General features: G+C 34.2%; 1 protein-coding gene and 1 non-coding gene across 2 annotated transcripts in view; one reads left to right on the top strand and one right to left on the bottom strand.

Moving 5' to 3' along the window:
* The first annotated feature begins 705 nt into the window (after positions 1-705).
* FAM227B (family with sequence similarity 227 member B) overlaps positions 706-22,791 on the top strand; it is a 46,305-nt gene continuing 24,219 nt past the window's right edge. Inside the window, exons 1-8 of the mRNA XM_049781707.1 lie at positions 706-753; positions 4,207-4,251; positions 5,903-6,134; positions 7,478-7,542; positions 8,968-9,003; positions 9,814-9,918; positions 13,394-13,492; positions 14,547-14,648. Of these exons, the coding sequence (XP_049637664.1) occupies positions 706-753; positions 4,207-4,251; positions 5,903-6,134; positions 7,478-7,542; positions 8,968-9,003; positions 9,814-9,918; positions 13,394-13,492; positions 14,547-14,648 (732 nt within the window). The remainder of the gene's footprint in view (positions 754-4,206; positions 4,252-5,902; positions 6,135-7,477; positions 7,543-8,967; positions 9,004-9,813; positions 9,919-13,393; positions 13,493-14,546; positions 14,649-22,791) is intronic.
* LOC126021718 (U6 spliceosomal RNA) lies at positions 9,542-9,648 on the bottom strand. The gene has a single exon (XR_007500204.1). It is a non-coding gene; the product is annotated as a U6 spliceosomal RNA (small nuclear RNA).

Genomic DNA, 22,791 nt, shown 5'->3' with positions numbered 1-22,791 from the left:
TTCAGCTACCATAACTGAATACCAGAGAAATTTGTTTTCACATGATTTTTTGAGGCCATAACTTTAAGTCTTCATGTCGCTGTGCTCCTCAAACTTCTTAAACGGGGCCAGATCACTGTCTCTCAGACTGTTGGAGGGCCGGACTATAGTAAAAACAAAAACTATGAACAAATTCTTATGCATACTGCATATATCTTATTTTGAAGTGAAGAAACAAAACGGGAACCAATACAATATGTGGCCCACGGGTCATAGGTAGAGGACTGCTGAAGGTGTCATCACTTGCGGGTTTTGGTGAGATCTTTCTTCCTGGTTTTCAAATGGCTGCCTTCTTGCTTTGTGTTCATTACAATTGAGTTTACCTGTGACTGACCTAATTTCCCACCTCTGCCTTCAGAGCTTGCTCATATTTTATTAATAAAGAGCTGAGGGAGAAAATCAGATATATTTGATTCACCTTCAAAATAATTTCAAGCCTCTAGAACAAAAATACTAAAGAGATGTGATAGTCTATTTTAGCTCTGTCACCTTTTTAGCCCTTCCAATATGGTTACTTTTGGGGGATGTAAAAGGGAGGTATACCTGGGGGAGAGATTTGTAGCTGAATCATTTTTCTTTGCATCTGAGTGTCTTTCAGAATCCGACTTTATGCTGCTGTTCTAAGGGTCATATGATTTCACTTGTTCTCTGCAAAGTTACTGCATCATGATTAACCAACCACACTTTCGAACTAAATACAAAATTTCTTACAAGGTAAGGAAAGTGTCATTATTTAATGCTCTCAAGGATTCTAGGTAGAGTTTAAACTTACAACTTGTACAATTGTAAAGGGCCTCATGATTAAAACTCCACACATGATCTAATGTTACCATTTGAAAACTTGTGATTTTGAACAAGAAACTCCAAATTGTCACAAATAATGTAGACAGTCCTGCTAATTGGCATCCACTGTTCTTCACTAACACCAGATTTTTTTTTAATTTTTATTGTGACTGAAGTTCATGACACAGAATTATTTACAGTACATAGTAACAAGAAATGAAGGGCATTCCCACCACCAATGTTGTCCTCCCTCCACTCCTGTTCCCAGTATGTCCCCCATATCTCCCTCCTTTACCTCCCCTCCCCAGAATGCTAGTGTAACTGATCTCCACTTTACAGCTAGTTGTAGATTGGGTATCTATTGTGTTTGGTGTTCCAGTCTGGTCATTTTTTATTTATACTACATGTTCATATGACTGGTCCTGGTATCATCCTTTTCCCCCCTCAATTTATGAGGCTGAATGATTCAAGTTATGCTATTCTGTTGGAGATAAAAAATGTTAAGAAAAAGAGAAGAAAACATTTGGTATCAACTACTAAAAAAAAATCACTGAATAATATCCACAAGAGTGAAAAAGAAAGAAAAAAGTGGAAGAAAAAAGAGAAGGAAAATAATATCAAAAAAAAACAAACAAAATCAAAACAAAACAAAACCAGAAAAAGTGCTGGAGTGGCAGGGATTGGTGTTATCCCACCTTTTTTTTTTTTTTTTTTTTTTTTTTTTTTTTTTGTATAGGCACAGTAAGTATTGGGGAAGGAAGGAAATTCCCGTGGCCTAAGAGATTCAGGGTTTCTCTACTCTTGAAGCATATTGTCATGGGAACAAGCACTGGCTCCATACCTTCTCATTGCCATATCCCAAGGTTTGGTGTGTGTGTGTGTGTGTGTGTGTGTGTGTGTGTGTGTGTGGTGTCAGAAATCTTTCCTTTTGGTTGTGAATGAGAAAATCAGGCCACTGTAGCAAGCGATCTTGGTATTTGCACAGGTTCTAGGACAAGGCCTAGGATAGAGTCTTTAAGTTTCTGGAGGTTCTGTTCCAACATTGTTAGTGTGTTCAGCTTTCTGTATCATGTGCTCCATGTTTTTGCTCATTCCCTAAGCCTAAGTCTAGGAAATTATGATTCCAAAGGTTCTGCTGCTCAGTCTCTGTTGTCAGAATTGGGCCTTTGTACTAAGAAATCTTGATTTTTGTAAGAGACCTGGGCTATAGCCTAGGGTAGGGTTTTTCTTAATGGTCTCAAGGTAAGTTCTGCTCAGTAAGGGTTGTCAAAGTCAGTTTTCTGTAGTTAGTGCTCTTATTTTTCATAGTTCAAAGGACAAAACATCTTCTGATTTCTACTTAGTGTTAGGTGATGTGATAGGACCTCCTGGTCTTAGGTCAAGTTGTCATTTCCTCACTGTCTTCATTGTGATATTAACACTGGCACAAGTATATCTCCCAACGGAGCTTAGTTCCTGGTGTTGTTGCAGGTAGTTGTTTCAGTTCTACGTCTGGGATCTGGGATTTGAGAATGAACTAACACTGTCCAATCTCGTGGAGTAACACCAGATTTTAAGAAAAGTTAATTTTCCTCAAGTTTTGCTTGTTGCCATGGAAACAGGTATTTTGCCTTCTACCTACCTGAAATAGAAACCTATTTTCTTTGTCTCAGTCCCTTTTAATTTTACTCCTAGAGAACTTAGAAAATTTTTATTGGCATTAGATGAATCTTTTAAAAAGTTTCATTCCTTAACTCATTGTTCAAATTGCTCTTTGACAGCCATTACAAGAAAAAAATCAACATTTAATCTGTTTTAAGTAGAATTCATTTCATTCTCTGCATTTCGAAGTATGATAGATTCCTTCTATAAACTGCTATACTATCTCTGAAATTATTATATCATAAGTATTTTCTAAGAGTTAGACAAATTCACTCTTATTTCTTACCCTTCTCAATTGGTTAGGTCTGGAGTCTCATGTTTTTTCCTTGATACTTTCTTAATGACTCTACATTTTTGCTTCTGAACACTTAACTTTAAAGCATTAATGCCATAGAGTTCTTGCTATATTGCTAGTTATATAGCATTATCATATACCTTAAAAATTTAAAAGACGGGCCAGAGAGATAGCATGAAGGTAGAGCATTTGCCTTGCATGCAGAAGGAAGGTGGTTTGAATCCCAGCATCCCATATGGTCCCCCGAGCCTGCCAGGACTGATTTCTGAGTGCAGAGCCAGGAGTAACCCCTGAGAGCTGCCGGTGTGACCCCCCCCAAAAAAAACCCCAAAAATTGTTAAAAGAATGAAATATTCTCTTTAACTTAAATGTGCAATTATTATTTTAAAAATGTGGCATGTAATGTTGTAGTCTTGGTTTCTATTTATGTTAAAAATGAGTTTCAGTAAATAAAACCATGATTTTTATTCAGGTATAATCTAACCACTAAAATATTACATTAAGATATTGTGAATTTCTCTTATGTTTTCTTATTTCTCACAGGTTTTTCATTTTATTTCATTTTTTTATTTTTGACTTTTTAATAGCTTACATTTCTGGCATTTATCCACAATTCATTCCATTAGTTTACACACACTAAAAGTACTGACACACTGACCAGTATTTACACTGCCCAGCTGGCATATAAAATTCTGACAGTTTAATAGTGGTTACATGATATCTCAGAGATACATATCTACTATGTGTTATTATATAAAATTATGGGCACAGTATAACTTTCTAGAAAAAGTAACTTTCAATTTTGAAATTTAAAATACATGTAAAATTTTCCAAGATGGAGTTGAAGGGAAAGAATATGAGACTATATCCTTCTAAGCAAAAGGGAGAATAGAATGTCTTTGCTGATCTCTACCACAAGAAAAAGACAGACTGCTCTTGGCTTAAAATATTCTAGTGAAAAATATTTTTTCAGCTTACAAATAAGCTAATAAAGATGTGTTTTTCACTCATTACACTGAAAAGTTCAACTATTTCAACCATTTTTAGCATTTCAACAGTGTGACTTAAAATCCTAAATCCACAAGAGGAGCATGTTACATTTTGGTACCATATTTTGTAGATACCATCCAAGATACAAGGAATTTGAAATGAGGACATTCAGCATGATCCATTTGGGAATTTTTCTCTAAGAACAGTATGTAAAAGAAAGCTCTTTAACATAATTTGGTTTGGAGGCTCAGAATTTAAATTTTGATCTCTGTCCCTTTTCAAGATCCAGAGACTTTAGCAAAGTGGATATTCTACAATATTGTATAGCTTTGGATATTGTAATCCCAGGATTATGTTTATTATATATAAGTATATTGTTAATTCTATAATTATATTAGGCAATTGCATACAAATAATCTGAATTTTTAATGAGTAATAGTGATTTTCTTCTTCATCAGCCACCTCCAAAGAATGTTGAAGAATTCATTAAAAGTCAAAATTGGGTGAGTAATGTGAGCTGTTTATATGCTCATGAGTCTTTTAAAAGTTTGTATATATGTAATATTTATGCAAATACTTTAGGAATAGGAATTCAAAAATACACTTTAATGTGGAAAATATCTAATATTTAATTTCAGTAGAAAGTTATGTTGTAATTATCACATCTTATCAATATTCTGTTCAACTGTTCAATTTTAAAGAAGTTAAACTCTGTATTCTATTCAAAATGTATATATTGTAATGCAATGTTGCTAATTTATGTGTTGGATATTTATATCTTAAAGAATATATGAGTAGGAGTAATGTGGGAAAATTAGTTCAAATGGAGTGAGGATAATATTAGAGTGAGGAGGGTATCCCCTCAGAATGGGCAGCCTGGCATGGGCCTGGGGGATAAGCCTCAGTAGGTGAGATCACTCATATAGAAGAGACAGACTAGGAGAGATATAAAGCATACAGTGAGGAACTCCCATAGACTGGTAGTTCAGCTTTCTATTAAAAGTCCTAGCAAAAGTCTATGACATAGACCACAAACATCTACTTACTGACAACCTGTTTTACACAATAGGCCATTAAAATGAACCAAGATAACAATTGCTGCCTGCACCTATTTCTGCTATTTAGTTCTGCTATTTTTAAATAGAGCAAAAAGTATATAAACCTGCTACTTTCCTTCCAAAGAGAGACTTTCTCCCTTGAAGTCTCTGCTGATACTCTGTTCTATGTATTCACAAGAATGCAACTTTCTGCCCTAGTTCTCTAGTAATCTCTGAGTAATTCTTTGTTTTTGACTTGAGCCTTCATACCTCAACAAGACAGGCAACCCAAGAGAACCTGACTAATAAAAGAACATATATAAAGATAATATCAGCTATGTTATTTGTTATGGGAAATAGGAGTTGCAATATGGGGAGAGAGAAAAGTAGAATATTTGGGAATGTAACTCAAAGTATTAATGTCATAATAATACATAAAGCTTATAAATGTATAGAGGTCAAGAGAAGACTGAAAAGCCATTACAAACTCGAAAAGGGTTAAATACATAAAAATTCTAGATGCATGAGGCCAGAGCGATGGCTTAAGCGGTAAGGCCTCTGCCTTGCCAGCGCTAGCCTAGGACAACCACGGTATGATCCCCCAGCGTCCCATATGGTTCCCTAAGCCAGGAGTGATTTCTGAGTGCATAGCCAGGAGTAACCCCTGAGTGTCACCGGGTATGCCCCCCCCCCAAAAAAAGCAAAATATCTAGATGCAAGATGTTATGATAAAGTAGATCCTTTAGATTCGGTTATGAAATCCTTCACAGATTATGTAGAAACAATGCACTAATGACATTTTCCTGGTATTTGATGATCATATTTTGGTTATGTTGGTGAAAATTTTTTTTAGAAAATATATATTAAAATAACAAGTTCAAGGGCTGGAGCAATAGCACAGTGGTAGGGCCTTTGCATTGCATGCTGCAGATCCAGGAAAGTCCTGGTTCATTCCCTGGTGTCCCATATGGTCCCCATTGCCAGGAATGATTTTTGAGTGCATAGCCAGGAGTAACCCCGAGTGTGGCCCCCCAAACAACAATAATAACAACAGTTCAAATAAATCTCATTCAAATAAATTTTAAAGGACTTTTTTTATCCTCTCATTTTAATACAGGATTCTTGGCCAAGAGATTTCATTTTTTCAGATAAAGAGCAATGGTTAAATGATTTAAAAAAACTGAAAGAAGACTGTACATTTGCTGAAATTTATTCACACTTGTGGAGTAATGTTCCTCGAATATATGATGCATCCATAAATATGGAGACAAGATTAGAGGAATGTTCAACTATTATGAAAAAACATGCCTCTAAAATATTTGAGGGGGCAGACCTAGATATCAGCACATGTAAATATTAATTTATAGAATACAATGTAATAGTTGTGTGTATTTGTGTGTGTCTGTCTGTATAATCTTGCAAAGAATAGATTACTCAGTTATAAAGTACCTAAAAGCATAAAAATAAACTTTCTTTTTGATCTTCATTTCAAAATAGTCCAAAACAGTTGGCATTAAGTATACAGAGTCAAAAAAAAAGTATTGCTAGTACAAAATCTAAAATATATGTGAATTTCATTGAACTCAAATGAGGGTAATAGATTATGAAGAAAATAGCACATCAACTGATATTGATACCACAAACAAGAAAGTCAGCAAGAATCAGGCTATGAAAACAGAAATATCTGGGGCTAAAGAGATAGTAGAAGGTTTAAGATGTCAACTGTAGTTCCATGCCTGGCACCATATGGTCCTCTGTGCGCCTCTAGGTGTAGCCCTACTGGAGTGTCCCAGGCTATTTTTGACATTGCAAGGCCCTGGCCTTACCATATCCTCAGATCCCAGCATTGAACCACTAGAAAAGCTGACTGAGAACTGACAGAAACCACTAATGATTGACCACCCTTCTTTAGAAAGTAAAAACAAACAGAACAGAAATATATAAAACTCAAAAGATGCAAAGTTGGCCTACATGATTGAGGAGGAATGGTGTACAAGAGATATTTAACGAGTATACAGTAATTACAGAATTGAAGAGCTTATATTCAAGCAATGATAATGTTTAGTATTTATCTTATCTATTTGAATTGATCAACATACAAAAAACAGATTTGTTACCAACAGTTATTCCTGCTTTAATAATTTAATCAACAAACGTATCATGTATAAACCTTAAAATATCTTTTGAGTTTTGTATGTATTCAACAAATTTCATTATTTCTAACAAATTATAATATGTAAACGCATAGATAGGAAAAATGCACACATGTATACTTTGGGTAATATCTCTGTATACATACACATGCAATATAATATTGCCTTATAATTTTGAATAGCTTTTAATATAAAATAAATCTAAACGTTTTATTATGTTTTAAAGTAAATTTAAAATTTGTTTAATATAAGTAACTATAAAACAAATATAAGTGGCTGAGCTATTTGAAAAACAGACTTAGGTAAGAAGGATTGAAGTAAAACTTCAGCTAATATAGTACTAAAGACACACTAGTTAGAGCATGAGTTTTTGAAAAGACAGGGAAACAGAAAATAGGATACACCATTTAACTAAGAGTTTGTATATATACTGTTATGCTTATCAAAATTAACTTACTGAATAATTCATAGAGAAGTTCTTTAAAATGTTTAACTTTTAAATGATAGGCATATTTACATATAACTTCTCATTTCTTAAGTTGCTCTTGAAAAATTTCTAAGATACAAGTCATTTATGAAGAAGTACAAGCAGAAGAAGATAATGGTATAGTAACAGTTTTCATCTTCCTTAAAAATTTGTATTTTCACAAAAAATATCAATTTATAGATTAAATACTAATAATATTTTAAATATTTATTTGAGTCTTATGTATGTTCTATACTCCTAAAATAACTATCCACATTATTAAACTATGCTCAGTATTATAGTGTTTCACATCATTGCAAATTATATAAAGTCATAATACTAATTATATATACAATTCATTATTTTATAATAGATTTATAATAGATTACACTTATTAATGCAGGCAACGTATCACTTCTTTTCCTTTAGAAAAATTATATTGAAAAAATTTTAGAGAAAAATGTACTCTTTTTCAATTTTCTTTGGAATAATTCATTTCCCCCAAAGTCCTTAAGAATTTGTATTAGAGTTATAATATGCTTTTGATAAAGTTATGTAATGCTAAAAGTTTTTTTTTCAGGGTCACCTCTAATCCATTCACTTCAGAAAATGTTATTTATTTAAATTTGAACATAGTTTTAATTTGGGGCCCAAGCATGGCTTACTAGTAAAATACCAGTAGTATTCTTACCAGATGTGAAGCTACCAGTTAATTGCCTACATTGTTAAGTGCAGTCATTTTCCCTTTAACTATTTTTTATTCTATTACATGCTTTTTTTTAACTGCCAATAATATGATTCTTATTCTGTTATCAACATGTTATCATGCTTTCAGATTTGTATTTTGACTCCTCTGAAATGTGTATAAATTTATACATGTGTATAAATTGAATTATTTCTAGAAAAATTAGAATATAGAAATAAGAACAGTAAATTAGCATTTCGATCTTCAATTTCAAAGATCAAAAGCTACTGCATATTGAAAGCTACTACAAATGTTATTGACAGCACCAATCAACTTTCAAAGTATTCAAATGTTGCAGCACCAACAAAAAGCTTTCCTGATGCTAGACCTTTCAGGAACTACTCTCCGTTCAATGACTAATCAAGATGGAGGCAATAAAGATCTGGTTATTTCATCCTGACACAAACTACAATGGGTCTGAATCTTCTAAGGTTATTGGGCTTGCTGTCTTTTCCATATTCCCAATCCTGCTTTTGTCCTGGTGTTCCATTAATAGTGATCCAAGGGCACTTCCAATAACTCTGAACACCTTACTTCAGGGTCCATTTCCCAGTGAAATTGAGCTGCAATATGTAGTTTATTTATAATTCTAGAACGACCCTTATCTCTTTTGTTTGCAGTGTAGCTTGATTCCCATCTTGTATTATGATTAGCCTGAGATTAAGAACCATCTTTATATTCCTGAAATCTAACAGCAACAATACCCAATGCCTCACTAGAGGGCATACTTGTAAAAACACATGCACATGCATGCTACGTAGAATTTTTAAAAACATTAATTTAGGATGCTAAAAATGTTTATTTTAAATGTTTTTCAGATTTCATCTGAAATGGAGACTAAGAAAAACGTAGAGGTATTTAACTTTCTTGTTATAAATAAGATCATATGTAAGACATCATATGGAGATACGATTACTTACAATAATATAGATACAATTAGAAATGTTGATAGAATTCCATGGAGAAAGAATTGAAAATAGGTATAGAGGCTTTCCTTTTCATTCTTGTTCACTTCTTTTTATGTGGTTAGTTTTAAAAAATGGAATTTGGGGGCCATACCTGGTTACTTACTCCTGGCTCTACACTCAGGAATCACTCCTGATGGGGTTAAGCACCTTATGTGGTGCGAGGGCTCAAAACCAGATTGGTCATATACAAGGTCCCTATGTACTAAACTTAGCACAAGTTAAAGTTCTTGATGATTTAATTTATGTCAAAATTAGTGCTGAAATATGTTTTTATTTTTGATTGATCTTTGACTATGGCAGAGCTCTTAATTTCAGAGAAGCATGAAATATGAACTTTTGAAAAATTTACTTTATTTAAAGGAAATGCTTCACACAGTTGACCATAATGCCTTTGTTTCCAGGTAAGTGGGAGCAAAGTTATTTAAAAATTTTGAAACGTTTCATGAATTGTATGTCTTCCTTGCTCGGGGGACATGTTAATCTTCTCTTGTATCATTCCAATTTTAGTATATGTGCTGCTAAAGCAAGCACAATATGAAGATTTTTTTAAAGAAAATTTAGTAATAATTTTTATTTATTTTAGTAAAGTAACTATGACAATGAATTATAAATAATTACCTAAATTCTTTAGTAATATATGACTCCTGTAAGTAAGAGTAAAGGAATGATTGTCTTGTGACATTTTCCACCTTTTAGGGTTTCAACTTCGCAGGATTCAAAGCAAGTGAAATTACTCCACTACCCAGACATTTGGATGCTGAACGAATTTATCTTTTTATTTTAAAATCTCATAACTTGGATGTATGTAAACATTACTTTATTTTCATATGTATTACGCTCTTAAGAATTTTTTAAGAATTTAAGGCATATTTTAATTTTATTTAAAGCTGTGATAAATGATATTTTTAGCAAGATTTAATTCTTTGGGAATGAAATATAGTAGGAAAGATCAAGATGTTTTCCTTGATCAACAAAAGAGCAATATTTGACTCTTTTCTTTTGACAGTTTCAAAAATCTGAGGTTAGGAGCTGGAGCTGTGGTGCAGCATTAAGGTGTTTGCCTTACACGAGGCTGACTCTGGACAGACCGCGAGTTGATCTCCGGTATCCCATATGGTCCCCAAGCAAGGGGCGATTTCTAAGCACATAGCCAGGAGTAACCCCTAAGCATCAGCGGGTGTGGCCCAAAAAGCAAAATAAAAAACAAAAACAAAAACAAAAAACCTGAAATTGGTAATAGGCACTCACTTGTGTGAGTGTAATGTTACCACTGCCCCTTTGGATTTATCAGCTTGGTATTGTAGCTTGCATAACTTCTGAGAACTTTTCTCAACCCCACTTTTAAGCCTTCAAGTGACTGAGGGAATTTTTAAATTGTAGCGAATCAGAGATATTTACTGGAGAGAAGCTGTGAGTATTGGTGGTAAACTAGATCATTTTTCAGTAATTTTCAGGGACCAAAATTGAGTGGTTATTGGTGTTGATTTCCCACCCACTTAAATATTATGTCCCATTAATATTTGTTTTCTGAATTCTTGAACAATACTCCTTGTATTCCCAAGTAGATTTCACTTACACAGTTCTCTGAAATGAATTCAGTGCCTGTAGTTTAAATTCTGAGGTATGTTATTAACAAAAAACCCCACTACAGTTTTTCTGATGTAGTCCTCTGTTGTCCATCAAAATGAATAAAATCAACCATTAAACTTGGATGGATCAGTTCCAGCCTTTATTTTTTGCTTTTTATCTTTCTCTTCAGTATGCACATTTCTAAGAAATGTAACCTAAACAACTTTATTTGGTTTTTCTATTTGCCTTTCAGTTAGGGAACAAGATAGCATCTAAATCGATAACACCAATAACACCATGTAAAATGATTCAGTAATAATATGCTCTTTTAACTTACATGCTAATGCAAATGATTTTCATTTTTTTTGTATTTCATGGAAATTTAGTGAGCTGGATTTGCTGAATCTAACTCTTATACTATTTTTTATTTATATATATATTTTGATTGAAGTGGATTATATATCTTTCATAGTAATATTTTAGGTACGTATTAACATTGAATCAGGGGAATTCCCACCACTGAAGTTGACCTCCCTCTGCCCCATTCCCAGCATGCCTCCATACCCTTTTCCCTTACCCCCCAGGCTGCTAGTATAAGTGATCCCCTCTGTATCTCGCTTGTTGTAGATTGGGTATCGATTCTGTTGTCGTTGGCTTTGGGTTTGGTGATTAAGTCTGATCATTTTTATTACTATTTAATGATCATACAGTTATTTGGACTTGATACCCTCTATTATTGTTTGATTTTTCTTTTTGTATTGTTGTGGTGATCCTCATCCTTTTTCCCTTTCTTCTCTCAAAATGGATGTTTAGATCCTCGAGAAGGACTCTGCCCACTTTTGGCCTGTGGCATTTTTACCCCATTTTATTTTTTATTTTTAATGTCTTTATACAATTTGATTACAAACATGATTGTAGTTGGACATCAGTCATATAAAGAACACCCCCCCTTCACCAGTGCAACATTTTCATCACCAATGCCCTAAATCTCCCACCTCCCTACCCCACCCCACCTGGATTTGAGACAGGCTTTCTACTTCCCTCATTCATTCACATTTTTATGTTAGTTGTCAGTGTCGTTATTTCTCTAACTGCACTCATCACTCTTTGTGGTGAGCTTCCTATCATGAGCTGGACCTTCTAACCCTCATCTCTATTGTCTCTGAGAATTATTACAAAAATGTCTTTATTTTTCCTAAATCCCATAGATGAGTGATATTATTCTGTGTCTGTGTCTCCCCCCTCTGAGTTATTTCACTCAGCATAATAGATTCCATGTGCATCCATGTATAGGAAAATTTCATGAGTTCATCTCTCTTGACGGCTGCATAACATTCCATTGTGTATATGTACCACAGTTTGTTTAGCCATTCATATGTTGAAGGGCATCTTGCTTGTTTCCAAAGTCTGGCTATAGTAAATGATCTGGAATGCTGAATCTTAACTCTATACTATTTTACCTCAATTTTTTATAAAGAAAAAAATTATAAATGCTATTTGCAATTATTCTTGGGTCAAGAGCATCTTTCTGTCTAGAATTATATTTTTAGGTTCCTCAAGGAAATTATTTTATTATAAAATTTCGGGGCTGGAGCAATGGCGCAGTGGTAGGGCATTGGCCTTGCATGCGATTGACTCAGGACGGACCTGGGTTTGACCCCCTGACATCCATATGGTTCCCCAAGCCAGGAGCAATTTCTGAGAGCAGAGCCAGGAGTAATCCCTGAGTGTCACTGGGTGTGGCACAAAAGTAAAAAAAAATAATTTCAATTGTTATTAAATGATTTTATAAATGATCAATTGAATGTATCTAATAACCATATTAGATATATTTAATCTTATGTGACAATTTTAACATATTAAGGAGAACATGGCAAATATCTAAATAGCCTCTACATTTATGAATGGATAAATTGGGTTAGAAGTCCATGGTTATTGGTATACATATATGTCCAGCAATAAAAGGAAAATTGTTTCATGTTTGAGCCATTTCCTGTCTCGGTAGCATGTTGTTTTTAGACTAGTCCTCACTATAATACTAGTAAAATATTATTGGTAAGCATTGCAAATGTAACTTAATTAAAATATTTTATTGCATGTAAAAATTACATATAAAATATAAACTGATATTTGAATTAACTATTTAAAATATGCTAATAATCACGACAAAATTATAATGATGTGTTTTAGAAAATATAAATAAGGACCCGGTACTCATGATGAAATTGAGTTGTTCACATTGAAATGTATTGTCAGCCTGAAATTTATACTGTTTCAGAGACTTTGTACTAAAAAAGAATGTGAAATATTTTATTAATAATGTTATAATTATGTTTTAACATTTTTAAAAATGTATTTGATATTTTTACTATTATAAAGTGGTCACTAGAAATATTAATATTATTTTAAAATGTTTTTACTTTTGTTTATTGGACGAGGCTCAGCACTCCTTAAGGCTTATTTCTGGCTCTGTAATCAGGGAATCACTCCTGGTAATGCTTTCGGGACCATATCGTGCTAGAAATCTAATTCTGCTACATGAAAAGCAAGCAACCTGGCTACTGTATTTTGACTCCATATTTTTAAAGTTCATATTAAAATTTTTAATAGTGCCTGTCTATAACTATTAAACACATACTGCTTTATAAATTTAATTTTCATTAAGGTTTTAAGTAAATTTAACTTTTTTGTGCATTTTGTTCCACAGGCAAAACTTTTTAAAATATGGAAATCTTATATTCTCTCACCATCTTCTATTGCTCTTTTAATTGATTCCTTTTGGTGGTGGTTTCTCCATAAATTTAAGGTACAATGATATTCTAACTTATTTTTAAAATATAATTAAATTTTCAGTAGTAGTAATACTGGCCCCAAAGGCTTTTTTTCTAGATTCTATCACAGAATATGATCTTTGATTACTCTTCCACTCATGTAAGAAGTTCTGTTTGAAATTTACACTTCTTTCAAAAACTTAAGTTTAATATTTATTTTTCGATATTATGTATATATTAATATATATTTTCAAAATTATATATGTTTAATATTCAATCATTTAAAAATGATTAATGATCAAACATTGTCATTCTTTGTGAAGCTATATACTTCACAAAGTTTTACTTAGTCTTATAATGAACTGATAAATTCAAAACAGAAAACAGCTGTAAAATTGATATTAGGGCCTGGAGAGATAGCATAGCGGCGTTTGCCTTGCAAGCAGCCAATCCAGGACCAAAGGTGGTTGGTTCGAATCACGGTGTCCCAAATGGTCCCCCGTGCCTGCCAGGATCTATTTTTAGCAGACAGCCAGGAGTGACCCCTGAGCACTGCCGGGTGTGGCCCAAAAAAATTGATATTAAAAGAGGTTTCATTTGGAAATCAGGTTTGATATATTAAATCAAACAGAACATAATATTTTCCCTTATTTAATTTTACTGTATTACTTTATATATAGGTACACTATAAGTACATTTTTCATTTGAGGTAAAGAAACTTAATTAACTTGTCTCTGGTTATTCAGATAGTGAAAAACTGAACTACCAGTGAAATTCAGGTCTGCCAATGTTCAATCTGATGTGCCAAGCCACTAATTTGCTTTTTTTTGGGGGGGGGCACACTCATTGATGCTTAGGGGTTACTCCTGGCTAAGCACTCAGAAATCACTCCTGGCTTGGGGGTGGGGGGTCATATGGTCCACCAGGGACCGAACTGCAGTCTCTCCTAGGCTAGCGCTTGCAAGGCTAGCGCTACAGCTCCGGCCCCTAATTTGCCTTTTTAAATAGGTGAAAATGCTTATATTTTTAAAACAAATAACAATTTTAAGTGAAATATATTTTTTTAATTCTATACCATTTGTTTTTAAGCCTGATAGAGAGAATCAAGCTTTCTTATTTGATAGAATGTCAGAAAGTTATGCGATGTTATTCATGAGTATACCTATCAATCGAAAGGATGTATTCATTCAGGTAAGCATAACATTCTTTCATTCTGTTTATGCTAATTAATTTAGAGCTAATGAAATAAAAATAAATACCTGAATGTAGATGTTAATATATTTCATTGTTCTGAAAGAAAAATTGCCCCAATTGTAGCATATGTAACAGTAATATTTTAAGACTTATGCTCCAAAATATTTTGTGCTTTTGCCTAAAACTCTGATAGGATCTCTCTGTTTCATTGTAGGTATTTATTTCAACTAATAATAAATTAAAATTATTTATGTATTTGTGTATGTTCTAGCTTTTTCAGTTTTTCTTTGAACATCTACCTTTTTACTCTATAATTTATTTTTGGCTATAACAAGTTTATGTTGTGCTTTAAGGTCTAGCCACATGTATATTAAAAAAACTGCAAATATTTATTAATCAAAATTGGTTTGACAATATAAAATTAATACAAACATATTCCTTAAGTAATTTATGTTCTTAAATAATAAACATAAGGGATACATAAGGAATACTTTGTATTGAGTTATATAAATCAAGGTATATCCTTCATTGTTAGTAAGTTTTTTTATAAATTAAATAAGCCTAAAATTAAAAAAATTAATTTTAACAAAAAATATTAAACAGTTAAATTGCCAAATATTTTGTACAGTCTTGATATATTTTTAAATTCACAAACATATGGTCAGAAGCATAAAAGGCAACCCATAGTGAACTAGAAATGCAAAAAAATTTATTTTATATTCAGAAACTGCTGCTATTTCCCTGAGAGGATGATCATTGCAAGACATTCAATCTGATTCACAGCAGTATTGATTAAATGCAGGATTTATAAATTGCTTAAAAAATAATAGCTTCTAAATGAAACCTTCATTTAACAAGGCCCACCCCCATCAGTGATGAAGTCCTAGAAATTGGAAAACCTTCCAACTCCGATGCACCAGCCAATTTTTTTAACTTATTTCTACTGTATTTACTTATTTTTTCTCTTCACTCTTATCTTTTGTTCTTCCTTTCTCTCCTAATCTATATCTAAGCTAATTATTTGCCTTTACTTAATTCAATTATTTCGTAAGAGCTCAGACCCATCCTATTGAGGGTCAGGCCTCTAACAACAACTTAAGAATAGATCACTAATGTCTGTATTTATGTGGGCATGGGTTATAAACAGTGGACTCCCCTCTTGAGTGCCAAACCCAAATTGTAAACAATTCATGCCTAAAGTGTATATAGCCCCTCCTATACACTATCCCCTCCTTCACCCTTCAGAAATCCTTCTATCCTTTCACCCACCCACCTCCATCATGATCCAACATCCCTCCTTATTTAACTCTCTTTACCTTCAGTACCGAGCCCAACCTCCTACCCCAATAAGCCATCACCCAGCTCCCAAAGCAAAAGGACACTCTCTCAGCCCCACATCTCATGCCCCAGCAAGAAACTACAATTCACATTACTGTTGACTCATGCTGTGTGGCCCTTTTTCTCACCCCCCCCTTCATGTGAACTATTGCATGATACCGGATTTAGCCCCAGAAGGACCCCCAGTACAAGGACTCTACCTGATCCCTTTATGCTGCAAATCATGTATCAAACTCAGCATGACCAGGGTGTGTGATGAAAATGTGCTCTGGATTTCACCCCCCCCCCAAGAATATCTTAAAAAACAATGGGAAGCCTATATATTTCCTTTATATGTTTAATATCTCTATAATAATACATCTGAGTCTGTTAACTCCCAAATGTAAGGTAGCCTCTTACATTTGTCTGCAATTACTTTTTGTAAATTTATTTATATATATTTCTATATATTAAATATATTTATATATATTTCCACTATTATATAAATATATCTGCTTTTTCTCTCTAACTTTACTTGTTTTGGTTCTGCATGGTTCAAAACTTACAAGAAAAAGTTTTGCCTGGAATAAAAGCTCAGATCAAAATCAGAGCACAGAGATTGTATAACCTGATATTCTTACCCTCAAATGCAATACAACATGGCACCATTTCTTTTTTCAAAGGCATACTAAAAATGGGGAAATTTTATGTACAGAAACAAGTTCTTATCTACTAGGGATAAGAACCCATACATTTTTTTAGCACAGGGGCACTCCCACCCTGAACATGTGTCATGTGGACCCAAATTAGACTCCTTGAGATCAGATAGCGACCTTTCCAGTCCTGAGCCCTAGAACTCAGGCATAGAATGGATGGTTCCCTGAAACAGCACCAGGAACCAATCTCCCCCTGGGAAATTCCTAATACCACTCTAGCACCAGATTGTGCCAGTTTTGATCTGATATCCTGACAACGAGGAAACGGCAACAACTTGAGCTAAGAGCAGGTTGTCCTCTCTAATCATCTCAAGGTAAGATAAATCAGAAGACACAGCATCTTTGATCTGTGAAAAAACCAAGATCGCTAGTACAGAAGACTGACTTTGACAACCATGACTGGGCAGAACTTATCCTGGGACCAATAAGAAAGACCTTAGCCTAGGCTTCAGCCTAGGATTTGTACAATAACCAAGATCTCTAATTCCAGAGGTCTGACTTTGACCATTGCGACAGAGCAGATCTTCTGGAAACAAAAAGAAAGACTACCCTAGGCTTCGTCCTAGAACCTATGCAAAAACCAAGATCACCAATTACAGAAGACTGATTACAACAACAGTGATGGAACAGAACTGCTAGAACCCTAAAGAAAGACGCTATCTTAGGCTTCATCCTCAGACTTGTGCAAATAAAAGATATCAAGTTAGAGGCCTGATTCTATCATCCACAACTGAATGGAAAGTTTCCTGGCACCATAAAAAGTCCTTTAGGTGTGAAAAGGAGTGTATATGGAGCCTGTAGTTATCCCAATAAAGTATGTTTCAAGGGCAAAGAAATCCTGCATCTTTAGGCCAAGGAAATTCCTTTTCTAATTTCCCCAATATTTACTGTGCCTAACAAAAACAAGAACAACAACAACAACAAAATAACCTTGCCACACCAGCCCTCCTTCCTTTTTTCTTTTTGTTTTCTTTCGTTCTCATAGCTATTGTTTGGTTATTGTATTTGTTGCTGTGGTGCTTTGTTGTAGTTGCTGGTTTTGGTCTTTTGTTTGATTTTTCTTTCTTTTTGTTTTGTTTTGTTTCTTTTATTCTTGTTGTAGGTTTTTCTTTTATTTTTTTATTAAATATATTTTTATTTAAGTAACATGATCATATTTGGGTTACAGTCATAACCAGAACACCCCCTTCACCAGTGCAACATTACCCCCTCCCCCCTTCCCATCCCCTGCCTGTATTCGAGACAGGCATTCTACTACAGTAATTTGTTTTTAAGTTCAGTAAGTTGTATTTTTTTTCCATAAAGGATAAGAGTAAAAAAATATAGTAAAGGTGTGATAGTGGCAATCGCCAATGTTTGCATAGGTCCAGAAAAATGGAGAAAATGGAAAAAAAAATCCTTGACCTGATTACAAAAAGGCCTCACCCCAGAAGTTTATTGGCATAAGACAGACTCTGGGTTCCAGGCATACCAGTCTATCCCACTCCAGTCATTCTCAAGGTCCCAGTGAAACTTTTTCACACTTTAGCTATTGTTGGTATCAGACTCTTATATTTAAAGACTCTGGATTCTGTGCATTTCTTTCATCGATGTCAGGCTGATGTGGAGCATCCTCTAGTTTCAGCATATCATTAAATTCGGAGCGATCTGCCCTGCATGCATACCCAAACCCTGAACCATTATCTTCCCCTTATTTAACCCTCCTTATCCTCAGTTCCTAGTTGGGTAGACACCAAGACTGACCTTCTGCCCCAACACCACCATCCAGCTCCTCATTGAAAGACACCCTCTCGGTCCCCAACTCATGCCTCTACAAACAACTACAACCAACACGCCAGTTGACCCATGCTTGGTGGCCCCTCTTGCCCCCATCAAACTATGGACTGTTGCATGATACCGGAATCAGCTTCAGCAAAACCCCTAGTTCAAGGACAATATAGGTTTCCGTAATGCCGCAAAACATGTCTCAAACTCAACTATCACCTGTTGTCTTCAAATACCCTTGGTTTTTTTTTTTCTTTTTAAAACATAAAAGGGTCACATGTATCTCTTTTGTATATCTCAGATGTATTCCCTTAACGTCTATAACTCTTTTCAAATATCCTCATATAGTGACAATTTTGCCCACTAGATTAGTTATTTGATTGTTTGATTTTCCCCCTATGAGATCTGTTTTATAAGCAATACTAGTATAAGAGTAACTCTGTATAGATTTCACGTTTATACCAAGTTACGGGAAATGTTGGACTTTATTCGTCGGCCCCCAGATACACCAACAATATCTTGTGGCATTGCTTCTCTTTTGCATAGGCACATTAAAATGGGAAAATAATACATATGCAAACAAGGTCTTATCTAATAGAGATGGGAACACAAATTTGGTAATGTAATTAGGCCTTTTACCCTGAACATTGCCATAATGATTTGGCTCAGGCCTCAGAAGAATGGGCATCGCCCACACACATCTGAACAATGGATACCATCTATGGAAACAACCACAATTGTCTTTAACATTACCAGGATCCAAGCCTCTACCAGAGAAGACCTACCACTGCTTTGGCATTGACTTACTCCAAAGAGTGCTCCCAACACCCAGGCGACTCAGCAACAGTCTGCATGCAGGGCAGATCGCTCCGCATTTAATGATATGCTGAAACTAGAGGATGCTCCACATCAGCCTGACATCGATTAAAGAAATGCACAGAATCCAGAGGTTTTTCTTTTCTGTATTTTGAATTTTTTTGTTATGTTTTTCTTCTTTTTTCCTTTTTAAAATAGATATTTATCAATTTTTGTTTGCTGTTGTTCTTTTTCTTCTTTTTTTCAAACAGAACCACATAACTGGAATCATCTTGTTCTCATAAATTGAAGGGGGGAAAACAGGATGGTACCAGAACTAAACAGTTATATAAACACTGAGTAGGAATAAAAAAGGATCAGACTCAAAGACAAAACCCAAAGTCAATGACAACAGAATCGATAGCCAATCTTCAACAAGCTATACATAAAGGGGACCAGTTACCCTAGCAGTCCGAGGGGCAAAAGAGGAAGATGCTGGGAACTGGGGTGGAGGGAGGACAACAGTGGTGGTGGGAATACCCCTGATTCAATGTCACTACATACTGCAAATCTTACTATGAAAGATTTGTAATTCATATATTGGTCACAATAAAAATTATTTAAAAAAATAATGGCTTCTAAAAGATTAGCATTTTCTCTGCTAATATTGATTTTTTTCTTATTTTCAAAATAAATATAATAAGCACTTTGGCAATTGAATTTATAGAAAGAGACAAAACCAGCTGTTTCTGTTATCTGTAAAATTGCACCTCATCTATCCTTTTGTTTTGATTGCACTCTACCTCTATAATGACTTAATGAAAATAGTCATGCTCCTACTTTTGTTTCTTAGGATGTCCATTTAATATAAATAAGATGCCTATTTAATATAAATAATGTGCCTAATAATATAAAGATGCCTATTAAATATTAAAATAGGGAAAATCAATATCACCATTGCACATCCTCCATATGCCAGTTTCTGCTCCTAGATTTATTATACTAATGTTCTCACCTGATTGCCTTTTGAAAGGTGTGATATTCTTTATGACCTTTCCTAAAAATATGATTTTCTCCTGAGAGATTATTTTTCAATGATTTTTTCTCAAAATAATATTGAAAAATATTTGAAAACAAGATACATACATTAAGATGTTGACTTTGTCACTAAAATGTTGACCTCTTAAGCTTTGTTCAATATCCTCTTCCCCAAACTCCTCTTTTGGACAAGCACGTTTGGTAACTTAAGGGCTTTTCCCAGCTCAGTGCTTGAGGGTGGAAGGGCCACTTTTGATGGTATTCAAAGAGCCATATAGTGTTGGGAATGGAACCTGGGCCTCCTATTTATCTTTGTGAATTTGGACCAGCATATAGTCATGCTTGGGAGCTATTTTCCACTCTGTGCATGAGAATCTTGCAGCACCAAGAATTGAATCTGGTCTTCCCTCTGGCAAAGCGCATACTCAGCCCTTTGAGCATTTTTGGGGGACCTTTATTTTTTATTGATTTATAACACTATAACATTTTATGGCTGTAGATGTAAACTGTATATGCATATATAATTATTACACATACTATCAGAGTTACAATTCCACACACAAAAGATTTTGCTTATCTATTCCTCCTACCTTGTTTATTCCTCCTACCTTTACATCTGATAATCACTATTCAGCTTTTATAAACTCTAGGAATTAAGGGTTATTGTTTTGTCAGCTTATTTTCTTTAGTTATTTATAGTCCACATATTAGTAAAACCATATAATAACGTTATTTCACTTCCTTAGATGTGTGAATTTATTTTGGTGTTCTATATTTTATTCCTTTTGGTGCTTGCTTTTATTCCAATACCTTTTTTAGTTGTTTTGCTTTGAAATACTGTGTCAAGTTAAGGATCAGTCTGCCCCATTTTTCTTCTTTTCTTAGAATTTCTTTATCTATTTTGGGCTTGTGTGGTTTCATACATAATTTAGAATTGTTTTTCTACTTCCTTGGGAAAAAATGCCATTGTATAGAACCTTTATATTGTATTGAATCTATTGGTAAGTCATTTTAGCAATGTTTATTCTTCTAATTAATAAACCTGGAATCACTTTTGTTTTTGTGTTTTCTCCTTATTATTAGCAATGTCATAATTTGCAGTATACAGATCTTTTATTTCTTTTATTACTCAAAGGTATTTTTCTTTTCAATGAAATTGTAATTGGAATTATATTTTTAAATTTTCTTTTCTTTTTTTGTATACAGAAAAGCAATAGAATATATTTTTATTTTGTATCCTGATACTTTAATGAACTCATTCATTCTAGTAATTTTAATGCAATATTAAGAATTTTTCTACATATAATATGCATTTTATTTGTATGTAATTTACCAATAGTGAGTTTGCTTTTCTATATGGTTTCCTTTGATTTCTTTTTCTTGATCAGTTGAGCTGGCTAAGAGTTCCAAAATTATTTTGAAAAGTAGTTTTGAGAAAGGACAATTCTTGGTTTCCTTATTCAGTCTCTCATTTACAGAATGGGCTTTTTTCTTTCTCCACTCTATTTTGGTTGCAGTGTCTAAGAGTTGTACACTGGTTTTGGTGCTTACACATTTGTATGACGCACTGGAGATCTCACATTCATTGTGCTACCATGTATTCCAATGAGATTGATCGCGATATACTGATCACTCTCAGCATTTGAGGTTACAGTCTCATGCCTGCAAGGCAGGCACTCATCTAGCTTAATTTTCCCTGGGTCCCAAGAGTAGATTTTGGGAATCTGAAGTGTTCTGGTTGCAGATGTCTCTCAGTAATAGATCAGGTCAAGGGACTTGCCATGCCTCTACGTTTACTGATATCACTTTTTTCTGAAGTGATTTTGTCTACATCTGCTGAAGATATTTTATTCTGTCTATAAATCTCCACCTTAAGAGCTAGGTGGATCTTTGGAACCTGTACCCCAGAGACCTAGATGGCCCAAATGTTCATGCACTTTCCGTTTGTATTCTTGCCCACATAGTTGTGATCCTAAACCCTTAGACCAGGAAATTTTGTCCAAGGCTCTGATTTGGAGTATTAGAATTGATACTTAGGAAGGGATGGGGAAAGAATAGATCTTGCACAAAAGAATAGCTTTATGCATCAAAGTTTTTCAGAATTCAGAGCCTAGCCATAGCACCCACCCTCAGACAGTCCAGTAGATCTTTCTATCCTCAATGACTAATTGTGATTCTGGATCAACTGGGAGGCCTCACCATGCTCTCCTCCATGGTGAAGAGGCTTCAGAGCCTCTTTCATCACTTCACATATTCTTATCCAGACTCTTCTGGTATGGAGGTATTTAGATTGACTAAAAGTCCCCTGGTTTGAGTTTTATGAAATATAAATAAGTCTTCTTTTATTGCCCTTCTATGTTTTTATACTAGAGAATCCAATCTTCTCTATAGGGCTATTTCCTCTAGAGAATTAAGTTGAAGTAATTTTATCTCTCAATGACCAATTTTTATGTTGTTAACTCATACAGATAAGTAGGAATTATTACCATTAGTTCATCCTTCTCAAAGAA

The sequence above is a fragment of the Suncus etruscus genome, chromosome 10, assembly GCF_024139225.1.
Source record: "Suncus etruscus isolate mSunEtr1 chromosome 10, mSunEtr1.pri.cur, whole genome shotgun sequence".
NCBI classification, from domain to species: Eukaryota; Metazoa; Chordata; class Mammalia; order Eulipotyphla; family Soricidae; genus Suncus; species Suncus etruscus.
The sequence above is the reverse complement of the archived record's forward strand: the minus strand, read 5'-3'. Positions and strand labels throughout refer to the sequence as shown.